The sequence below is a fragment of the Schistocerca cancellata genome, chromosome 2 (genome assembly GCF_023864275.1).
Source record: "Schistocerca cancellata isolate TAMUIC-IGC-003103 chromosome 2, iqSchCanc2.1, whole genome shotgun sequence".
Lineage (NCBI taxonomy): Eukaryota > Metazoa > Arthropoda > Insecta > Orthoptera > Acrididae > Schistocerca > Schistocerca cancellata.
This window is the reverse complement of record NC_064627.1, coordinates 326,232,827-326,252,722: the sequence shown is the minus strand read 5'-3', so window position 1 is coordinate 326,252,722 and position 19,896 is coordinate 326,232,827. Positions and strand designations below refer to the sequence as shown.

General features: G+C 42.8%; 1 protein-coding gene across 6 annotated transcripts in view; it reads right to left on the bottom strand.

Moving 5' to 3' along the window:
* The window catches only part of LOC126161702 (uncharacterized), a 508,112-nt gene that overhangs the window by 16,098 nt on the left and 472,118 nt on the right, over positions 1 to 19,896 (bottom strand). The window contains exon 2 of one of the 6 annotated variants that reach the window (XM_049917727.1): positions 1,183 to 1,310. The exons of the other annotated variants lie outside the window; for them this stretch is intronic. Within the exon in view, the coding sequence (XP_049773684.1) occupies positions 1,183 to 1,310 (128 nt within the window). The remainder of the gene's footprint in view (positions 1 to 1,182; positions 1,311 to 19,896) is intronic. 6 annotated transcript variants of the gene reach the window in all.

The following is a 19,896-nucleotide window of genomic DNA, read 5'->3' as shown; positions in this document are numbered from 1 at the left end:
TCGACGATCACCAGTGGTGTACGGCCAGTGTAGGAGATCGCTCCCCACACCATGATGCCGGGTGTTGGCCCTGTGTGCCTCGGTCGTATGCAGTCCTGATTGTGGCGCTCACCTGCACGGCGCCAGACACGCATACGACCATCATTGGCACCAAGGCAGAAGCGACTCTCATCGCTGAAGACGACACGTCTCCATTCGTCCCTCTATTCACGCCTGTCGCGACACCATTGGAGGCGGGCTGCACGATGTTGGGGCGTGAGCGGAAGACGGCCTAACGGTGTGCGGGACCGTAGCCCAGCTTCATGGAGACGGTTGCGGATGGTCCTCGCCGATACCCCAGGAGCAACAGTGTCCCTAATTTGCTGGGAAGTGGCGGTGCGGTCCCCTACGGCACTGCGTAGGATCCTACGGTCTTGGTGTGCATCCGTGCGTCGCTGCGGTCCGGTCCCAGGTCGACGGGCACGTGCACCTTCCGCCGACCACTGGCGGCAACATCGATGTACTGTGGAGACCTCACGCCCCACGTGTTGAGCAATTCGGCGGTACGTCCACCCGGCCTCCCGCATGCCCACTATACGCCCTCGCTCAAAGTCCGTCAACTGCACATACGGTTCACGTCCACGCTGTCGCGGCATGCTACCAGTGTTAAAGACTGCGATGGAGCTCCGTATGCCACGGCAAACTGGCTGACACTGACGGCGGCGGTGCACAAATGCTGCGCAGCTAGCGCCATTCGACGGCCAACACCGCGGTTCCTGGTGTGTCCGCTGTGCCGTGCGTGTGATCATTGCTTGTACAGCCCTCTCGCAGTGTCCGGAGCAAGTATGGTGGGTCTGACACACCGATGTCAATGTGTTCTTTTTTCCATTTCCAGGAGTGTATGTAGTGTGATATATACGCGATTTTTTTTATTCACTGGGATATGGAAGAAATTCGTCTGCAGCAGTTAGTGTATCTGAGGAAATGGACGCGTAGACACGTCAGTAGCGCTTAAGGAAAATGAAAGCGTCGCATTTAAACACTTCCTTAGCACCTGGACACTGGTGGAGGATGGCTAGTTAACACGTCAACAGCAGTCAAAGGGTTAGATAGATTACATGACAACATTAGCAGTTTATCGAACGCCAAGTAATGTCTAGTGAAATTTTAGGACCCTTTAGGCAAACGCTAAGTTGTACTCACTCTTGGGTTGTAGAATCCAGTGAGAAGGAGAGTCTGCTGACTTCCACGTCGGCAGTCGTCACACTGCCCAACAGCAGCGCCAACACAGCAACGTAAAAAGATGTCCTCATTCTCGTGAAGGTTGTAACCTGCAAACATAGCAACTTTCATTACTAACTGATATAACGTAAAATCCGTAAATCGGTTTTCGGTCGTAGCTTCTAGTTTCTATCTAGTTCACCTAACCCCTTTGCTCCAAACATCATTCTTAAGAGCTTTTCAGCCATCAAATCGTGCTGTTGAAAAGGTGAGTGTTGCTGTTGTACCAAACCGATTACAAACGTCTCAGAGTAGGAATGTATCTGAGTGGAGGATAAGGTAACTCTCTGATTGTTCACGTGGAGCTTGTTAGTACATGAAATTTCAACATAAGAGTAATAATAGATAAAAATAATATGTTAATGAACCTAGAAGTCTAGCCATAAGCTTACGTCAACGCAATCAACAATACGACGTAAGAATCAGCTTATTTTCCAAGGAACTCCTCAACAGAATAGGAGTGAACGAGGGAACCCAGTTTCGATATGCTAACAAATGTTTTAATTCTTGTGACAGATTATTGAAAATGGATGTAGCAGTATACTGCATCCCTTTCTGCACAAGAGTTAAGGAAGTCCGACACAAATTCAGGTTGGGTTTCTTCTGAGTATTAACTGAGTGAAATCTGCTTACTCTTGGGAATAAGCTGATATTGTTAACAAGAAACGACAGTAAAGAATAGACATATTGAGAGCCCATTTTCAAAATACCCAAACTAGTGAACAGGGGTCGACATGAGGTTCGCCAACATACACCACGTCCGTTTCTGAGGCAACAATATCCTTTTAGAATGGCAAAATTTACCCAAAATATAATACCATACGACATAAGTTAATGAAAATAAGCAAATTAGACTTACTTCAGATAACGTTCGAATCGTAAAAATTATGTCTTTGTACAAGATCCTGAACGTGGGCTTTTGACGACAGTTCACTATCTATCTGAACACGCAGAAATTTGAACTGTTCAGTTTTACTAATCATATGCCCATTCTGTGAAATCAAAACGTCGGGTTTTGTTGAATTGTGTGTTAGAAACTGTAAAGAAACGAATCTCACTGAACTTTGGTGTTAGTTTATTTTCTACAAGCCATGAACTTATGTCATGAACTGCGCTATTCGAAACCGAGCCAATGTTGTAAACAACATCTTTTACTACCAAACTAATGTCATCAGCAAACAGAAATATTTTAGAGCTACCAGTAATACTAGCATATCATTTATACAAATAAGGAACAGGAGTGGCCCCAACACTGACCCCTGGGCCACCCCCATTTGACCGTACCCGACTCAGACCCCACATCACAGCCATTCTCAGCACTGAGAATAATGATCTTTTAATAATGACCTTTTGCTGTCTGTTGTTAAAGTAAGAGGTGAATCAATTCCAACTTCTGGAGCAATATTTGTGACCAACACAATCAAACGCCTTAGTTAAATCGAAAAATATGTCTAACGTTCGAAATCTTTTGTTTAACTCATCCGGTACCTCACAGAGAAAAGAGGATATAGCATGTTCAGTTGTTAAATGACTTCCAAAGCCGAACTGTAGGTGTGATATCAAATTACGTGGTATAAAATGATCAGTTATCCTTACATGCTTTTCTATAACTTTAGCCACACATTTCCATTATTGCCGAACTCGCCGATATGGCGTATGTTATACCTACGACCTGCTGTCATTTATTTTCGACGTGCTTTGTCCTGGATCGTCAACCATTTACCAAAGTTTTCCCACATTCGATGAATGCGTTTCTTGGCCCTGAATTATTGTTATATCCGATCAGAGAGCAGCAACATGGTTGTTAATATCATCCAGTGCACGCAGAGTGGACAGACCTCATGGGAAGGCAAAGGAGTCGAGGCGGTCTCGACTGCTCAAAAACTAAGCGGTTCATTTGTCCCCATAAAGTCCCAATGGGAATGGTTCCCTGACAGCCAACATTCAGTTCTGCAGCGATCATATTCACAGTAGGCAGTCGAACGCTCAAATGGCTACGTGACACCCGTTAGTCAAATCCTTAAGTTTGTCCCAAGTAGCGATTTTTCTTTTTTCTTATTTATTGTCTTCTGGAACGTGCCTGTGCAGCCATCTCAACACTGCAAATTTTATACTGCAGTCTGCTTTGACATTTAAAGTATACATATACACAGTGTGGATAGCTGTTCAAAAGAAAAACGCTCAAAATGTTATCCTAGAACGGAAACTTGATAGTAGGAAACAACATTAACATCTATCAGCTTTCAACTTCACTGGTGTGAAGACTTAAGGAAGGAAGTAACTTTCGCGTGATGTGTCACTGGCAAGTAACATAGCTCGATGAAACTTGATCCATTCATTGTAAGAAATGCTATAGTTTAGTACAGTACAGTACAGTACAGAAAGTTAACCGAAAGAAATGCACAATGAGACAACAGAAATGGTAACTCCATTCAAAAATAACAATTACTCTGCAGTCACAGCGATTCACGATGGTTCCCTGGACATTACAAAAGGCGGGACGTGGTTCTTAATACGTGTGCGTTCACCACGGACGGCCGTGCGGGCTTCCAACGTGTTCCCATCCCGTCCACAATGTTGGTAAGAAGTTCTTGTGGCAGGGCGTTCCATTCCTCCAACGCTGGATGGTCGCTGGTGCACGCCTCCCCAACGCATCCCACATTTACTCGATGGAATTTCAGTCGGGGCAATGGACAGGCCAATCCATTACTCTCAACAATGTACTTGGCTGCATTACGTGTTCCCACCTGTCGCCAGATGAGGATTACGCTCACCATTGTTGAACGTGAAAGATTTGGTGAACCAGGTGCTATGCTATGGGGAGCGATAATGTTCATGGGTGTAGGGACCTCCAAATTTTTGAACACGATACACTCACCTATCAACGTTACTGTGACATTGAAAACTTTCCCGAAGTGGGCCTTTCCGGAGTGCATTCATCCCTGAATAACTCTCATGGATGACAACGAGCTACCGCATCTAACAACGCAGCTGGATGAGCTCTTGGAACCAGAGGATATTCAACGAATGGACTGGCCTGCTCGTCCCCCCCCCCTTCTCCCCTCCCCCGACTAAAATCCCATCGAGCACTTGTGGATAGCGTTGGAGAGACGTGTAGCCGCACGTCCGCATGCACTAACGACCATCCAACCGCGCTGGTGGATAAATGGGACGTCCTACGACAAGAACTCCTCTCTGCTCTTGTGGTCAGCACGGTAACACGATGTAGGCCATGCACTGCCGTCGGTGGCGATTACTTGCCCGGTAGAGAACCAAGTCCTGCCTTCTGTAATGTCCTACGGAGAATCATAAATCGTGGTGTAATTATTCTGTTTGTATAAATGAGTCATTTATGTTCGTCTCATTGCTCATTTCTTTCAGTTACCCTCTGTACTATAATGTAGCAGTTCTTTCTACGGACGGTCGAAGTTTCATCGATCTACGTTAATTGATACACCATGCGACAGCTACTTTTTTGTTGTTAGGTTCTGCACTCCAGTGTAGGCTATATGCGGCGTTAGCAGTGAATTAAAGTGTATACAGTACAAGCGCAGCTTCGATGCCATCCTTACCTTTTTCTCTGTCAACTGATGGATATAGTTTGGACAACAGTGCCGGAGGAATATATATACATCCTTTGTGCGATAAGTATCAAGTGTTTTTCGACCACCGTCTTATCTTGTGCACGTGATGGCTGTATGAAATCCACTCAGAAGGCAAATTAAAAAAAAGCAGAATAATGCTGAGCACCTGTTTAAAAACGCTGTGACAGTTATGACGTTGCATATAATTCTTGCCCAGAGAGCGTACGCAGTGGTTTGGGATTATCTCTCGTCTTCCATGCAGCGAGTCAGCTTCCCACGCCACCTAGAGTAATAAGTGATACAGAAGGAAGGCAGAGTAAGATACAAAACGAAGAAATTCCCTCAGGTCTAACAGAGCAATCAGTGACACAGAACTTAGCTAACGTGTCAGAAACAGCTTAATGTTAAGCTTAGTTGCACATTACAAAATAATAGTGCCTGCTTCTATCTTCGATTGGTCGCACTTTCTTTCCTATTGTAATAAGTGGAGAAATACTTCGGAGCCAAGATCGCATTTAAATCAGTCTATTCAAAATAAATATTTAAATGCGATCTGGACTCTAATGTATTTGTTTCAGACATTACGATCTGTAGATCGCCCCCAGATCAGAACATCACAATGTTCCCTATTGCCTTCTGTGAATTTTACGATTAATAAAACTTTTGCATACCAAAAACATCCAAATTTGCCACATCATTCCAATTCCACGTCACTTGTATAGTTGGTACTGTGAACTGGCTGTCAAGCCGGACGAAGGTTTCGGAATACGACCTCTAACCGGAACATGCCAAACTCTATGATTTTCCTACCACCTCCACGTCGACGATTATTTGCCTTTTGCAGTTACACAAATGATCGAACTCTCAGACCAAAAGAATTTCATCCTAAATCTGATCTTCGTATCTTCATGTTTTGACGATGCAAGGGACATGTTGTCTGTTTCTGTCTATGATCGTTGCTGTCACACGGATTGACAGTCTCTTCTACTGCAAGACTTCTCAATCATTTAAAACGTTCCATGACCAGGCACAGAAACAAAATTCCTAATCCTTCGTGATACTGTATGGGCGTTAAGTGGAATGGTAAATGTTTCTAGTATGAATACCAGTCCCTGCGAAGTTTAAGAAATTTTAAAAATATCTTTATGAATACGCACTTGCAAGTGGCATTAGGCATCACAGGTAATGGACCAGTCTTACCGACCAGTGCTGTGTAATCCATAATCTTATAAAAATGTACTTATTTATGTACATTCCAAAAAAATTGTTCAAATGGCTCTGAGCACTATGGGACTTAACATCTGTGGTCATCAGTCCCCTAGAACTTAGAACTATTTAAACCGAACTAACCTAAGGACATCACACACATCCATGCCCGAGGCAGGGTTAGAACCTGCGACCGTAGCAGTCGCGCGGTTCCGGACTGAGCGCCTAGAACCGCTAGACCACCGCGGCCGGCCATGTACATTCCACACCTTTCTTAACCTCTACACCGATTTCAATCAAACGTGGTACACATTTGTGAGGGTGAAGAGGAAGTGTATCCCACGACGCGTGAATACTCAGACTTTATTCATCCAGTGTTAGAGAATGAGAGAATTTATTGACTTCACTCTTTACATATACTTTGAAACTTTTATAAAACTTCTTCTCACTGACAGCGCCTAAAAATGATGAAAGGAATGTTGCTGCATTTTTGCTGTTCATGCATTACAACTGCCGCATCGAGCATGACATTTCTGTTTAATACTTCTTTACTACAAGACGCATTCGCGACCCATTTTGCAGGTATTATTCACATACAACAGTGAATGTACGAACAAAATTATATTAGGTAGTTCAGGAGATCCGACGGTATAAACATTGAGCTGCTTAAAAAGGAAACTGCAGGGCGAAATTCGCTAGGGAGAAACAACCGAACTAAGTGTACAAACACGTGGGAAATACGTTAGATATGTGTGAAATATAGTTGACATACGTAAAACGGGCAAATCCAAGGCCAAAAACTACCTGCTAAATCCCTGGATCGATTTCAGCCAAACGTATTACACATACTGTTTACCAGGGTTAGAGGTAGAGCAGGGGCAATGGACAGAAAGGGAAGAGGACGAAATGGAAGAGAGAGTTGAGAGGAGGAGATGGACGTAGAGGCGGTGAGGAGGAGATGGAGAGGATATTGGCATGGCACACTGGGAGGGGAGAGAGAGAGCATAGAGGGGGAAGGATCAGATGGACAGAAGGGGGAAAATCATACAGATAGAGAGAGAGAGAGTGAGTAGAAGTAGATTGATAGAGTGGTGGAGGAGAAAATGGGCAGAGACAGAGGGGGAAGAAGGAGGGGAACTAATAGAAGACTGTAACAAATACATACCCAGACAACGCCAGGTACTTCATTAGTTAAATATAAAAGTGAATACAATAAACAATTTTAAGGCCTGTGCTTTAAGTTACATACCCCGAGTGTTTGTAAATTGTGTAAAGTAGATATGAAATAATGTTCTAGTTAAACGAGTTGTCGATGTCGCAAAAATTGTCAACAGTTAATTCTCCTTCACACACACTATGAAAGAAACTGCAAGATAAAAAAAACACGAAGGACTTATCCGAATGGGACGAAAATCAAAAGATGTGACATAAATTTACAGATGAACAGGTGATCACAGTTTCAGAAAAATTGGATGATTTATTCAAGAGACATCTGTGGGATACGAGCTTCACTGTCGCCTACGACACAGCTCAACAACCAGGAAGAGTCTCTACTGTCGAAACCCACCGATCTTCGACGGATCTTCTCTGTCTCTTCCATCAGTCCCATCCGGCAAGGATCCAAAATTGAAAAACAATACTGAAGAATCAGTCGTACAAGTGCCTTGTAGGCCACCCATAAGGCACTGGTGTAAGAGCACCCGTGGTCTAAGGATAGCGTCTTTGATTTAGTAATCAAAACGTCATTGGTCCTGGGTTCGAACCCTACACAGCTTAAATTTTGATTAATAATCAGCAACGGCGGCCGAAAACTTTCGCCATAAGCAATCACCTTCATTCAGCCAGCGACCTTGTCAAAGGTGGCAGAGGAGTGGACAGAGGTTCAAGGCACTCTCTTGTCCTTGGTGCGGGTAACTACCCCTAGTGGTGGACGAATAAGCAATGATCGACGGCATGAGGATGCAGAAGGCAATAAACCACTGCATTAAAGACACGTAAGTGTATCCAAGCACACGTAGCCAGTAATTGAAGAAATGTCATGAGTCATTGGCAAAAGATTCCGGAATAGTCCACTATTCGGATCTCCGGGAGGGGACAGCCAATGGGGAGGTGACTATGAGGAAAAGATTGGATAACCAACGGAAAGGTAACTTTCTACGAGTCGTGCAATGTCAGAATCTTGTACATTGTAGGGAAGCTAGAAAATCTGAAAAACTAAATGCAAAGGATCAAGCTAGATATTGTAGGGGTCAGTGAAGTGAAATGGAAAGAAGACCAGGATTACTGGTCAGATGATTATAGGGTAATAACGACAGCAGCAGAAAATAGTATAAAAGGAGAGGATTCGTTATGAATGGGATAGTAGGGCAGAGAGTGCGTTACAGTGAACAGTTCAATGATAGGGTTGTTCTTATCAGAATTGACAGCAAACCAACATCGACAACGGTAGTTCAGGTATATAAGCCGACGTCGCAAGCTGAAGGTGAAGAGATAGAATATGTATATGAGGATATTGAAAGGGTAATACAATGCGTAAATGGAGATGAAAACCTAATAGACATGGTAGACTGGAATGCAGTTGTGAGAGAAGTGGTAGAAGAAAAGGTTACAAGAGAATATGGGCTTAGGACAGGCAATGAGAGAGGGGAAGAACTAATTGAGTTCTGTAACAAATTTGAGTTCAAAAGTGAACATGAACAGTCACAACACTAATAATTTTTTTATGAGGTAACCAGTTTCGGTCTGTTTTACACAATCTCCAGACCTTACACCATGCTGGTAGACCATGACAGTGAACGGAGCAGGCGCTGCAAATCAACGAACGCTAACTGCAGTTGCTGTTGTGACTGTTCACTAGTAAGTAACAAAAAAACCGATGTTCTCCAATAAAAATTTACGTAAAAATTATAAATTTCAGCTCGTAACAGCGAATACTCTGTTCAAGAATCACAAGAGGCGGATGTATACTCGGAAAAGCCGTGAGATATGGGAACATTTCAGTTAGATACATCATAGTCAGACAGAGCTTCCGAAATCAGATTCTGGATTGTAAGGCGTACCCACTGTGAAATGCAGAGGAGAGAGCAGATAGGTGGAATGAGTACATTGAAGGCCTCTATGAGGGGGGAAGATTTGTATGATTGTGATAGAAAAATAAACAAGAGACGATTTAGAAGAGGTAGGGGATCCAGTATTAGAATCAGAATTTAAAGGAACTTTGGAAGACTTAAGATCAAATAAGGGAGAAGGGGTAGGTAACATTCCATCAGAATTTCTAAAATCATTGGGGGAAGTGACAAAAAGAAACGACTATTCACGTCGGTGTGTAGAATGGTGACATACCTGAAATCTGGTTTCGCAGGACAGAGCAGATCATGTTGTGGAAAGGGGCTAAGGTCAATTACTGTTAGTTATACAAGAACACACACAACTTTATTCCTCAAACCAATGTACAGTTTTCTCTTTAAAACAACAAAGATCAGTTCACGGCTGAGGGCCCAAGTAACTTCTCGATAATAAGTTTAAATGATTGCTTTTAAAATACCAGGATTTAGAGTACGGCTGAAGGCCTTACTTAAGTAAAATTATAATATCTTCTCGGCTAAAGGCCGAAATAATATTTCAGATCAGCTAAGGAAATTCTTTAAAAGCCAAGTATTTAAAAACTCCGGCTAAAGGCCATATTAAGGAAAATTCAAGTTAATTCTTCGACTGAAAGCCCAATAAAGAACATTTTCTTTACATAATAAAAGAAAGGCTTTAAAGATAAGTTTTACACGGCACAACAGAAAAACATCGTAAGAAAACTTGAAGTATCTTGTCGGCTGAAGGCTCAAACAATTACTCAAGAATAATTAAAGACAACCTTAAGATAAACACTTACAGAACACGGCTGGAGGCCGTTTCAAGAATTCTAGATAATTATAGAGAAACCTTACAGACAATGATTTACGTATTAAAGCCACAGATTCTGAAACAAATGCGGCTGAAGACCTTAATACAGAGCAACAAGAATTTTAAATAAAAACACGGATGAAGGCCTAATCTTAAAATAGTTGTCATGAAGCTCTGCTGAAGGCCATATACTAAACATAAAACAGACAAAATTAACACACGGCTGAAGGCCTGGCATAGTACTTGTGACCAAATAAAATGACAATCACAAACAACAAACAGTGACGCTCAGAGACGCTAAGAAGAGTTCCAAGGGTCGGCCTGGGGAGGAAACTCTAACCACAGTTTAGGTGAGACAGGCAGCCAAGCGAAACACTAAACAATCGGGACGGCTGAAGAAGCAACCAACAATCTAATCAACTCCCTCTGTCGCAACCGACCAACTGCCTATACCAGTACGCAGACAGCATTCATCTGCTCAGTGGAAATCACAGAATCTACACACAATTCGACGTAAACACACTTGCACAAGAACTCGAACAATCGTAAAAGCAATCACTGTGGAAGAACAAGGACGAATCAATTCGACACAGAGAGAGTTTCCACAAGTGGTCGTCCGATGAGACGAACGACCGAACGACCAACCCAGGTTGTTCCCACTCAAGTTACGTTTGTCGGCGACGGTCAGGCGAATCTTGGCTGTCCGAAGCTGACTGCAGCTCCAACCCGACTTAATTCCGTGTCCGTTCGGAACTCGGAGACACTGCGACCTGGGCACCCTGGCTCGGACCCATCCATGCAGAGGTAACTCTTGCCCACTGGCCACGATATCTCTGCCCAAGGAAGGAACCGACCCACGTCCGACAAGATGACCAAGTGACGAGGCCCAGAAACTGTAAAAAGACCAAATATACGTCGCCCGATGAGGCGATCAACCAAACGACCGACCAACGGTCGTCCCGCTCCAATCTCCTTCCGTCGGACAGTTCATGTGTGGCGCCAGCGGTCGGCGAGCACTGGCTGCCCGCACCTCATTGGCATTCCGTCCCCGACTTCACTGCTGGTGCGTCCGGACTGAACTCTTGACAGACGACGACCCGGAAACACTAGTGGTCGCTCCAGGGACAGTACGACAGTGCACTTATAGATAAGTGCTGCTGCTGCCACTCACGGGCAAGCAAACCAGCAACCTAGTGACGCCAGTAAATCGAATTAAAAGAAAAAAAGAAAACGAGGAGACAGAACCACAAAAACAAGATGACGAGCATTAAACAGCATGACCGCGAGCCAGGCACGGCGCAATACCATCTGACTTTCGGAAAAATATCATCCACACAATTCCGAAGACTGGAAGAGCTGACAAGTACGACAATTATCGCACAATCAGCTTAACAGCTCATGCATCCAAGTTGCTAACAAGAATAATAAACAGAAGAATGGTAAAGAAAATTGAGGTCGTGTCAGATGTTTGGCTTTAGGAAAGGAAAAGGCACCAGAGAAGCAATTCTGACGTTGCGGTTGATAATGGAAGCAGGACTAAAGAAAAATCAAAGACACATTCGTAGGATTTGTCAACCGGAAAAGGCGTTCGGCAATGTCAAATGGTACAAGACGTCGAAATTCTGAGAAAAATAGAGGTAAGCTATAGGGAGAGATGGGTAATATACAATATGTAAAAGCGCCTAGAGGGGAAAGTAAGAGTGGACGACCAAGAACAAAGTACTCAGATTAAAAAGGGTGTAAGACAGGGATGTAGTGTTTCGGCCTTATTGTTCCATCTCTACATCGAAGAAGAAATGATCGAAATGAAAAAAAAATCTACAGAAACTCCACGTTGGAGTGATGATAGCATTAGTAATCATGAAGCACGTACGATCCTGAATATGACAGGCAAATGCCAATACCAAAACGGCCAAGATAAGTTCATTTCGGAAAATCTCAGCCACCCTTTAGAATAATATGCCAGAAACTTTGGAACGCTGTAGACAGTGTACAACTGGTACCAGCCAGTCATGTCACCCTCCACTGGTATACATGTGCCTACCGTTGTATAGAATCCTTGGAATCAGCGCAGTAGGGGGCACACAGAGTAGTGTTGGCGATTGATGCGTAATTGGCAGGGAAAGTGTGGTGAGAGCAGTAGTAGTGGGGGTTGTGGGCAGGTGGGGAGTGCATCTGAGCGCTGCAGGGGAAGTGCTGAACCAAACTGATTTCTACGATTATAATTTGTAACTCTTAAGCGGAGCTCCTATACTCCCTTACTTGTGTTCTGACTATCCAAAAAAATATACAGTCACCCTGCTTTGGTTAGATTTCTTTTTGGAGAGGCCCACCTTGAAAAAAACATCACTTTTATTTTTTTTTAATCTCCCATATTTGTTACACTGTAGTTTCATCATCATCAGTAGGTCTTTATTATCTTTCTACAAAACAGGAAAAAAGCTCTTTAATCCCTGTGCACAATAAATTATAGTTTTTAAGACAATATTTACAAATTTGAAAAACAGACGAAGTTTTGTATAAATATCTCGTAACCACATAGTTTTTCTGAATTTTTATGTTTCTTTTGCATTTGTTTTCCTTCACAGTTATTAGCTGTGGCCCTACAAAACTTAATACATAACAGTTATTTTCTTCGAAATTTTACGACTGGGAATTTTATGGTGGTGCCTAACATTAACTAATACGTCTTGGAAGATTGTGTGTATGTGTGTGTGTGTGTGTGTGGGTGGGTGGGTGGGTGTGTGTGTGCAATTACGTGTGCGGAAAGAGGGTGTTCGGAGATTTTATCGCTTTGTGTTGTCTGATAGTTCAATGACGGAAGAGCACAAAGTCCCTGTGCAGAAAAATGTGTGTTCATTTACTGACATACAGCCTGTTGGTTTCTGTCTCGGATTCTTTGGCCGATGTTGGTTTGATGGTTTTTCTTATGTTTCGCCTGCACGAGTGGCTGGCATTATCAAAGCTTCACTCTCCACTGTTAGTGATGGACTGGAGATGAGCTCCGGCCTTTAATTATATGTACCTGGCGCGCTAACGTACAAGGGTGTTTTGATGGTTATTTCCGGTGCTGTGATGCTTTGACAAAGCCAGCCACTTGTGATGGCGAATCATCAGAAAAATCATCAAACAAACGTCGGCCGTAGAACCCGAGACAGAAACCAACATTCAGTTTGCCAACAAGTGGCCACTAAAGCCTTAAAATTTTTGCATTCATTTATTATGTAATTTCCTTCAGCTATGTTTTTTTGTATTTATAGTTTACTTCAATTATTCGTTTTTGTGGAGACTTTTTCGGTGCATTTGACAATTTTCAAGGCAGTTTTGATGTCTATTGGAATGTGTTTCATGTCCATAAGGTGTTCAGCAATTGTCGAATTACAGTTGTTACTTTTTAATGCTCTCCTATGTTCTGTTTATCTGTTGTTAATGTTTCTGCTTGTCTGTCCTATATAAATTGATTTGCGGTCCTGGCATGTCATTTGGTAAATGTTCAAATGTTTGAGAAATCTTATGGGACTTAACTGCTAAGACATGCTTACACGCTACTTAACCTTAATTATCCTAAGGATAAACACACACACACACACCCATGCCCGAGGGAGGACTCGAACCTTCGCCGGGACCAGCCGCACAGTCGATGACTGCAGCGCCCGGACCGCTCGGATAATCCCGCGCGGCATTTAGTAAACACTAGATGTATTGTATTTTACTGTGTTTGTATTGGCTTGTGTTTTTAGTATGTCGCTTGTTCTATGGGCTGCATTGTTGTTGTAAGAGAGGGTGTACCATTTGCTTGATGTTGCGGGTGTTTCATGTTCATGCGTTCTTGTATGTCTGCTCTGGGTATTTGTGGTCTGAGTATTCTGTGTGTTTATATTCTGTGCGTGTGTGTGATGGGTTGTCTGTTTTTGTATGTCAGATGCCTCCTTTATTTTTGTTTTAATTGTGTGATTCAGATCGAAGACTTGACTGGTCAAGTATTCGAAGTAAACCCTTTAAAAACGAATTCACAGAATCCAGATATTGATGGCTTCAGTTATGCAAGTATCGACATATCTAACTGTCTATACATGGAGTGCATAGGGGCCTGAATATGACATTAAAGAGATGCCAACATTGGTTGTCTAAATAAAATTACTTCTCGAGACATATGGCTATATAGTGATCTTCTTTGGTAAATATTTGACCAGCCACTCTCCTGTATTCAAAACATATCACCAGATACTAAATATTTCAGCAAACATTCCTTTACATATCTCAAACCGTTTATGACATATGATGAAAGTTATGGATATTTCATTCTAGCTTATTGCTACGTGTGTAATTGTAAATTGATGTGCTACGTGTGATCATTTTTCTCCAGGGTAGAGACCTGCACCCTCGTCTAAAGAAAAGTTCAATATGTTAGCCAAATTTCATACACAGCAACATATTACGTAATATACACCAAACACATAATCACAGAAATCCCTATTTTTCAATTGCACGCTTTTTCGAATTTCATGCAATGTGTTACTTAAATGCAAATTTCACAATTACTATAAGATTAATGAAGTGGTGGGCATGTCATCGTGAAGCTGACATGTAAAGCTATAATCACTTCATAAGTGAAATTTTTTTGCCATTGGCCACCGTATCCTGCGCGAAGTCTACGATTGGTTACATAGAAAGGTGTCCTTGACTACACCGTGAATGAAGTTGTATGATTTCTTAGTGTGTAAACGCGTACTGCCGAAAGAGTGTGTCAGAAATGTTGTACTGCTCGCAGCCTTGTACCACGACATAAGAAAAGTGACTACAAAAAGATCCCAAGCGACAGGGACTGGAGACAGATGTCACGCCTTGTAAATATCATTCGGTTTCAAACCCATCAGGAATTGATATTAGCAATGAACTCCGAAACGTGAAATTGGGCACATCGTAGAACGTCATGGCTCAAAATGGCACGTGGATTTGCGTATCTTCAATGGGCCGGATAACGCAAAAACTACACCATAGCTGACTGGCGCTGGTAATGCGGAGGGACGAGTCGCGATTTTATCGCTTTTCGACTGATACAAAACGTCGACTGCACCGAAGTCCCAGCGCAGCGTTTAACCCGCAATGTGTGGAGACTGTGGCTGAGGCCAAAGGTGCACTACTGTCCATTAAAATTGCTACACCAAGAAGAAATGCAGATGATAAACGGGTTATTCATTGGACAGATATACTAGAACTGACATGTGATAACATTTTCACGCAATTTGGGTGCATAGATCCTGAGAAATCAGTACCCAGAACAACCACCTCTGGCCGTAATAACGGCCTTGATACGCCTGGGCATTGAGTCAAACAGAGCTTGGTTGGCGTGTACATGTACAGCTGCCCATGCAGCTTCAACACGATACCACAGTTCATCAAGAGTAGTGACTGGCGTATGGCTCGGCCACCATTGACCAAACGTTTTCAATTTGTGAGAGATCTGGAGAATGTGCTGACCAGGGCAGCAGTCGAACGTTTTCTGTATCCAGAAAGACCCGTACAGGACCTACAACATACTGTTGTGCATTATCCTGCTGGGATCGAATGAAGAGTAGAGCCACGGGTCATAACACATCTGAAATGTAACGTCCACTGTTGAAAGTGCCGTCAATGCGAACAAGAGGTGACAGAGACGTGTAACCAATGGCACCCCATATCATCACGCCGGGTGATACGCCAGTATGGTGATGACGAATGCACGCTTCCAATGTGCATTCACCGCGATGTCGCCAAACATGGATGCGACCATCATGATGCTGTAAACAGAACCTGGATTCATCCGAAAAAATGACGTTTTGCCATTCGTGCACCCAGGTTCGTCGTTGAGTACGCCATCGCAGGCGCTCCTGCCTGTCATGCAGCGTCAAGGGTAACCGCAGCCATGGTCTCCGAGCTGATAGTTCATGCTGCTGCAAACGTCGTCGAAGTGTTCGTGCAGATGGTTGTTGTCTTGCAAAAGTCCCCATCTCTTGACTCAGGGATCGAGATGTGGTTGCACGATCCGTTACAGCCATGCGGATTAGATGCCTGTCATCTCGACTGCTAGTGATACGAGGGCGTTGGGATCCAGCACGGCGTTTCGTATTACCCTCCTGAACCCACCGCTTCCATATTCTGCTAACAGTCAATGGATCTCGACCAGCGCGAGCAGCTATGTCGCGATACGACAAACCGCATTCGCGATAGGCTACAATCCGACCTTTATCAAAGTCGGAAACGTGATGGTACGCATTTCCCCTCCTTACACGAGGTATCACAGCGCCGATCAACTGCTGTTTGTGTGTGAGAAATCGGTTGGAAACTTTCCTCATGTCAGTACGTTGTAGGTGTCGCCACCGGCGCCAACCTTGTGTGAATGCTCTGAAAAGCTAATCATTTACATATCACAGCATCTTGTTCCTGTCGGTTAAATTTCACGCCTGTAGCACGTCATCTTCGTGGTGTAGCAATTTTAATGGCCAATAGTGTAGTTCTGTGTTGTTTCGGAGTGTTTTTCATACCATGACGTGAGCTCACTTTATTTACCGATCCAGGATGGTTGTTTCAACATTACTGGTTACTAAATGTTACAGTTCCTCTTGAATCTTCTTCTTAAATACCTCCATACTCTTACTCATCAATCAGACACTACAGCTCATTCGACAACAGACGCGAAAGTTTCACTTGTTACACCAACACTCAAAACCGGAAATAGCAGTAATGCACTGAACTACAGAGCTAAATCACTGACGTAGATTTGCAGCAAGGTTTTTGTACTGTGTTCGAACATTATGAATTACCTCGAACAATACGATATATTGCCTAATAATCAGAACTGATTCAGAAATTGTCGTCCTTGTGAAACATACCTAGATCTAAGTAATGAGTGCTATCAACAGTGTATCTCAAACTGATACTATATTTCTAGATTACCGGAAGGCTTTTGACGCCGTTTTTCACAAGAGACTTCTATAAAAATTGCGTACCTGTAGAGTGTATCGTCTCAGTTGTGCTACTGAATTCGTCACTGTTCGTAGTAATTAACGGAAAGTCATCGAGTGTCGCAAAAGTGACATCTCACGCTCACCGAGGAAGTGGTATAGACCCTTTGCTATTCCTAATCAACATAAATCGTTTAGGCGACAATCTCAGCAGCCCGTCTGCAAGGTTTTTGGATGATGCTGTCATTTACCGCCTTGTAAAGTCGTCAGATATAGTGCAACACTGGATGTAAATAATGAAAATTGTGAGGTCATCCAAAACAGTACTAAAAGAAATCTGTTAAATTTCTATTTCATGATGAATCATGCAAATCTAAAGTCAGTCAATTCACCTCCATTCTTAGTGATTAGAACTGTCATCAACGTAAACTGGAATGATTACACAGATAATGTTCTGGGAAAAGCGAACCAAAGGCAGCGTTTAATATCAAGTGAGGTGGCGCAGTGGTTAGCACACTGGACTCGCATTCGGTAGGAAGCTGGTTCAATCTCGCGTCTGTCCATCCTGATTTGGGGTTTCCGTGATTTCCCTAAATCCCTTCTGTCAAATGGGGAGATGGTTCCTTCGACAGGGTACGGCCGACTTCCTTCTCTTTCCCTCCCTAATCCGATGGGGTGGATGACCTCGCTGTTTGGTCCCCTTCCCCAAAATCACCCAGTCAGTGTTTCATTCTTAGAGGTAAAATGAGGTGATTTGTAATGACAACACAAAGTTGAAGTCGACTTCCGCCACTTTAGTTTCTGATGGAAACGTTTTACTCAAAAATGTCAGCTTGCGTTATTTACAGGAGTTCTAGTCGTTTTGATAATTGTCTAACGTGTAAAGAAATCGCATTTTATTCGTAAGTGGAGTCATTCAAGAGACACTTTCTTTTATGATAGCTCTTTTGAAAGAAAGTTCTGATAGGTCGTGAAATGGAGACGATAGTGAAAATCGGATGAAGCTTTGCACTGATGTGTTGACAGTGTCTCCAGTATGCCTGTCGCTCGAGTCACGTCACTCTTTTCAGTTTTGAGCACGTAGTGAGCATGTAAAGATGTTTAGAGCAATTGTGTCTCCCAGCAGGTATGGGTGCCCACTGAGAGGTTTCGCCTGATTTCATGCAACACCACATAACGTAACTGTCATACATTTCCTTCTTCACGAAAATTCTCGGCCGCACATTGCAGGGGCAATGACGACACCCCTGCTGCACATACGATGGGAATTGTTTTACCACCCCAGATTTGGCTCCCTCTTGCTATTTTGACTAAAACTGACATGGTGAGCCGGTGACTGTGTAATGTAGGTTGATTCTTAGAAAGAAGAAGACAGCAACCAGCCACTATTAATTGCTGTCTTCTTCTTTGTAAGAATGTACATCTCTACTTATAAGAGCCGCTGCCTATGAAGACAACATGTCGGCACAGACAACGAACTGAAGACCAGCGTAGGGAAGTGTCAACAAGCACTAGCGGTTGCCTTCTATAACGAGGATTTTGGAAATTTAGTGCAATACCAAGACAAACATCAAAGTCAAAGCGATGACTATATAGAGAAGCAACTAGAAGGTGTAGTTCCGCCATTGGTTATTTTCCTCCCTAGGTAGCAGAATTCCTTAACTTCCTATTCATCACGACTATCAATACAGATGTTAAATTTCTCTCTGTTCTCGTTTCTTCTACTTTTCATTACTTTCGTCTTTCTTCGACATATTCTCTGTCCATATTCTGTACTCATTAGACTGTTCATTCCATTCAGCAGATCACGTAATTTTCCTTCATCTTCACTCACGATAGCAATGCTATCAGCGAATCGTATCATTGATATATTTTCACCTTGCATTTTAATTCCACTCCTGAATCTTTCTTTTATTCTCATCATTGCTTTTTCGATGTACAAGTTGAACAGTAGAGGAGAAAGACTACATCTCTGTCTTAATAACAACACTTCGTTCTTGTTCGTCCACTCTTATTAGTCCCTCTTGACTCTTTACATATTGTATATAACCCGTCTCTCACTATAGTTTACCTCTGATTTTCTCAAAATGTCGAACACCTTGAACCATTTTACATTGTCCAAGCCTTTTTCTAGGTCGACAAATCCTATGAACGTGTATTTATTTTTCTTTAGTGTTGCTTCCATTATCAACCGCAACGCAGAATTGCCTCTCTGGTTCCTTTACCTTTTCTAATGCCAGGTAATTTTCACCTAGCACATCCTCAATTTTCTTTTTCCTCTTCTGTATATTATTTTTGTCAGCAACTTGGATGCATGAGCTGTTAAGCTGATTGTGCCATAATTTTCACACTTGTCAGCTTCTGCAGCCTTCTGAACTGTGTGGATGATATTTTTTTCGAAAATCAGGTAGTATGTGGCTATACTCTTACATTCTACACTCCAATTTGAATAATCGGTGTATTGCCACTTTCTCGAATGATGTTAGACATTATTATGGAATTTTATCTATCCCTTCTGCCTTATTTGAGATTAAGTCTTCCTAATTTCTCTTAAATTCTGATTCTATTATTGGATTCCCCATCTCTTCGAATCCTGTTTCTTCTTCTAACACCTCAGACAAATCTTACCCCTCATAGAGACCTTCAATATACTCTTTCCACGTATTCGCTCCCTTCTCTACATTTAACAGCGGAATTCCCGTTGCGCTCTTAATGCTTCCACCCTTGCTTTTAATGTCATCGAAGATTGTTCTGACTTTCCTGTACGCTGAGTCCGTCCTTCCGACAATCTTTTCCTTTTCGATTTCTTCACATTTTTCATGCAATCATTTCATTTTAGCTTCTCTGCACTTACTGTTTATTTCATTCCTCAGCGACTTGTATTTCTGTATTCCTGAGTTTCCATGAACATTTTTGTAGTTCCTTCGTTCGTCCATCAACTGAAGTATTTCTTCTGTTACCCATGGTTTCTTCGCAGTTACCTCCTATGTACCTATGTATTTCTTTCC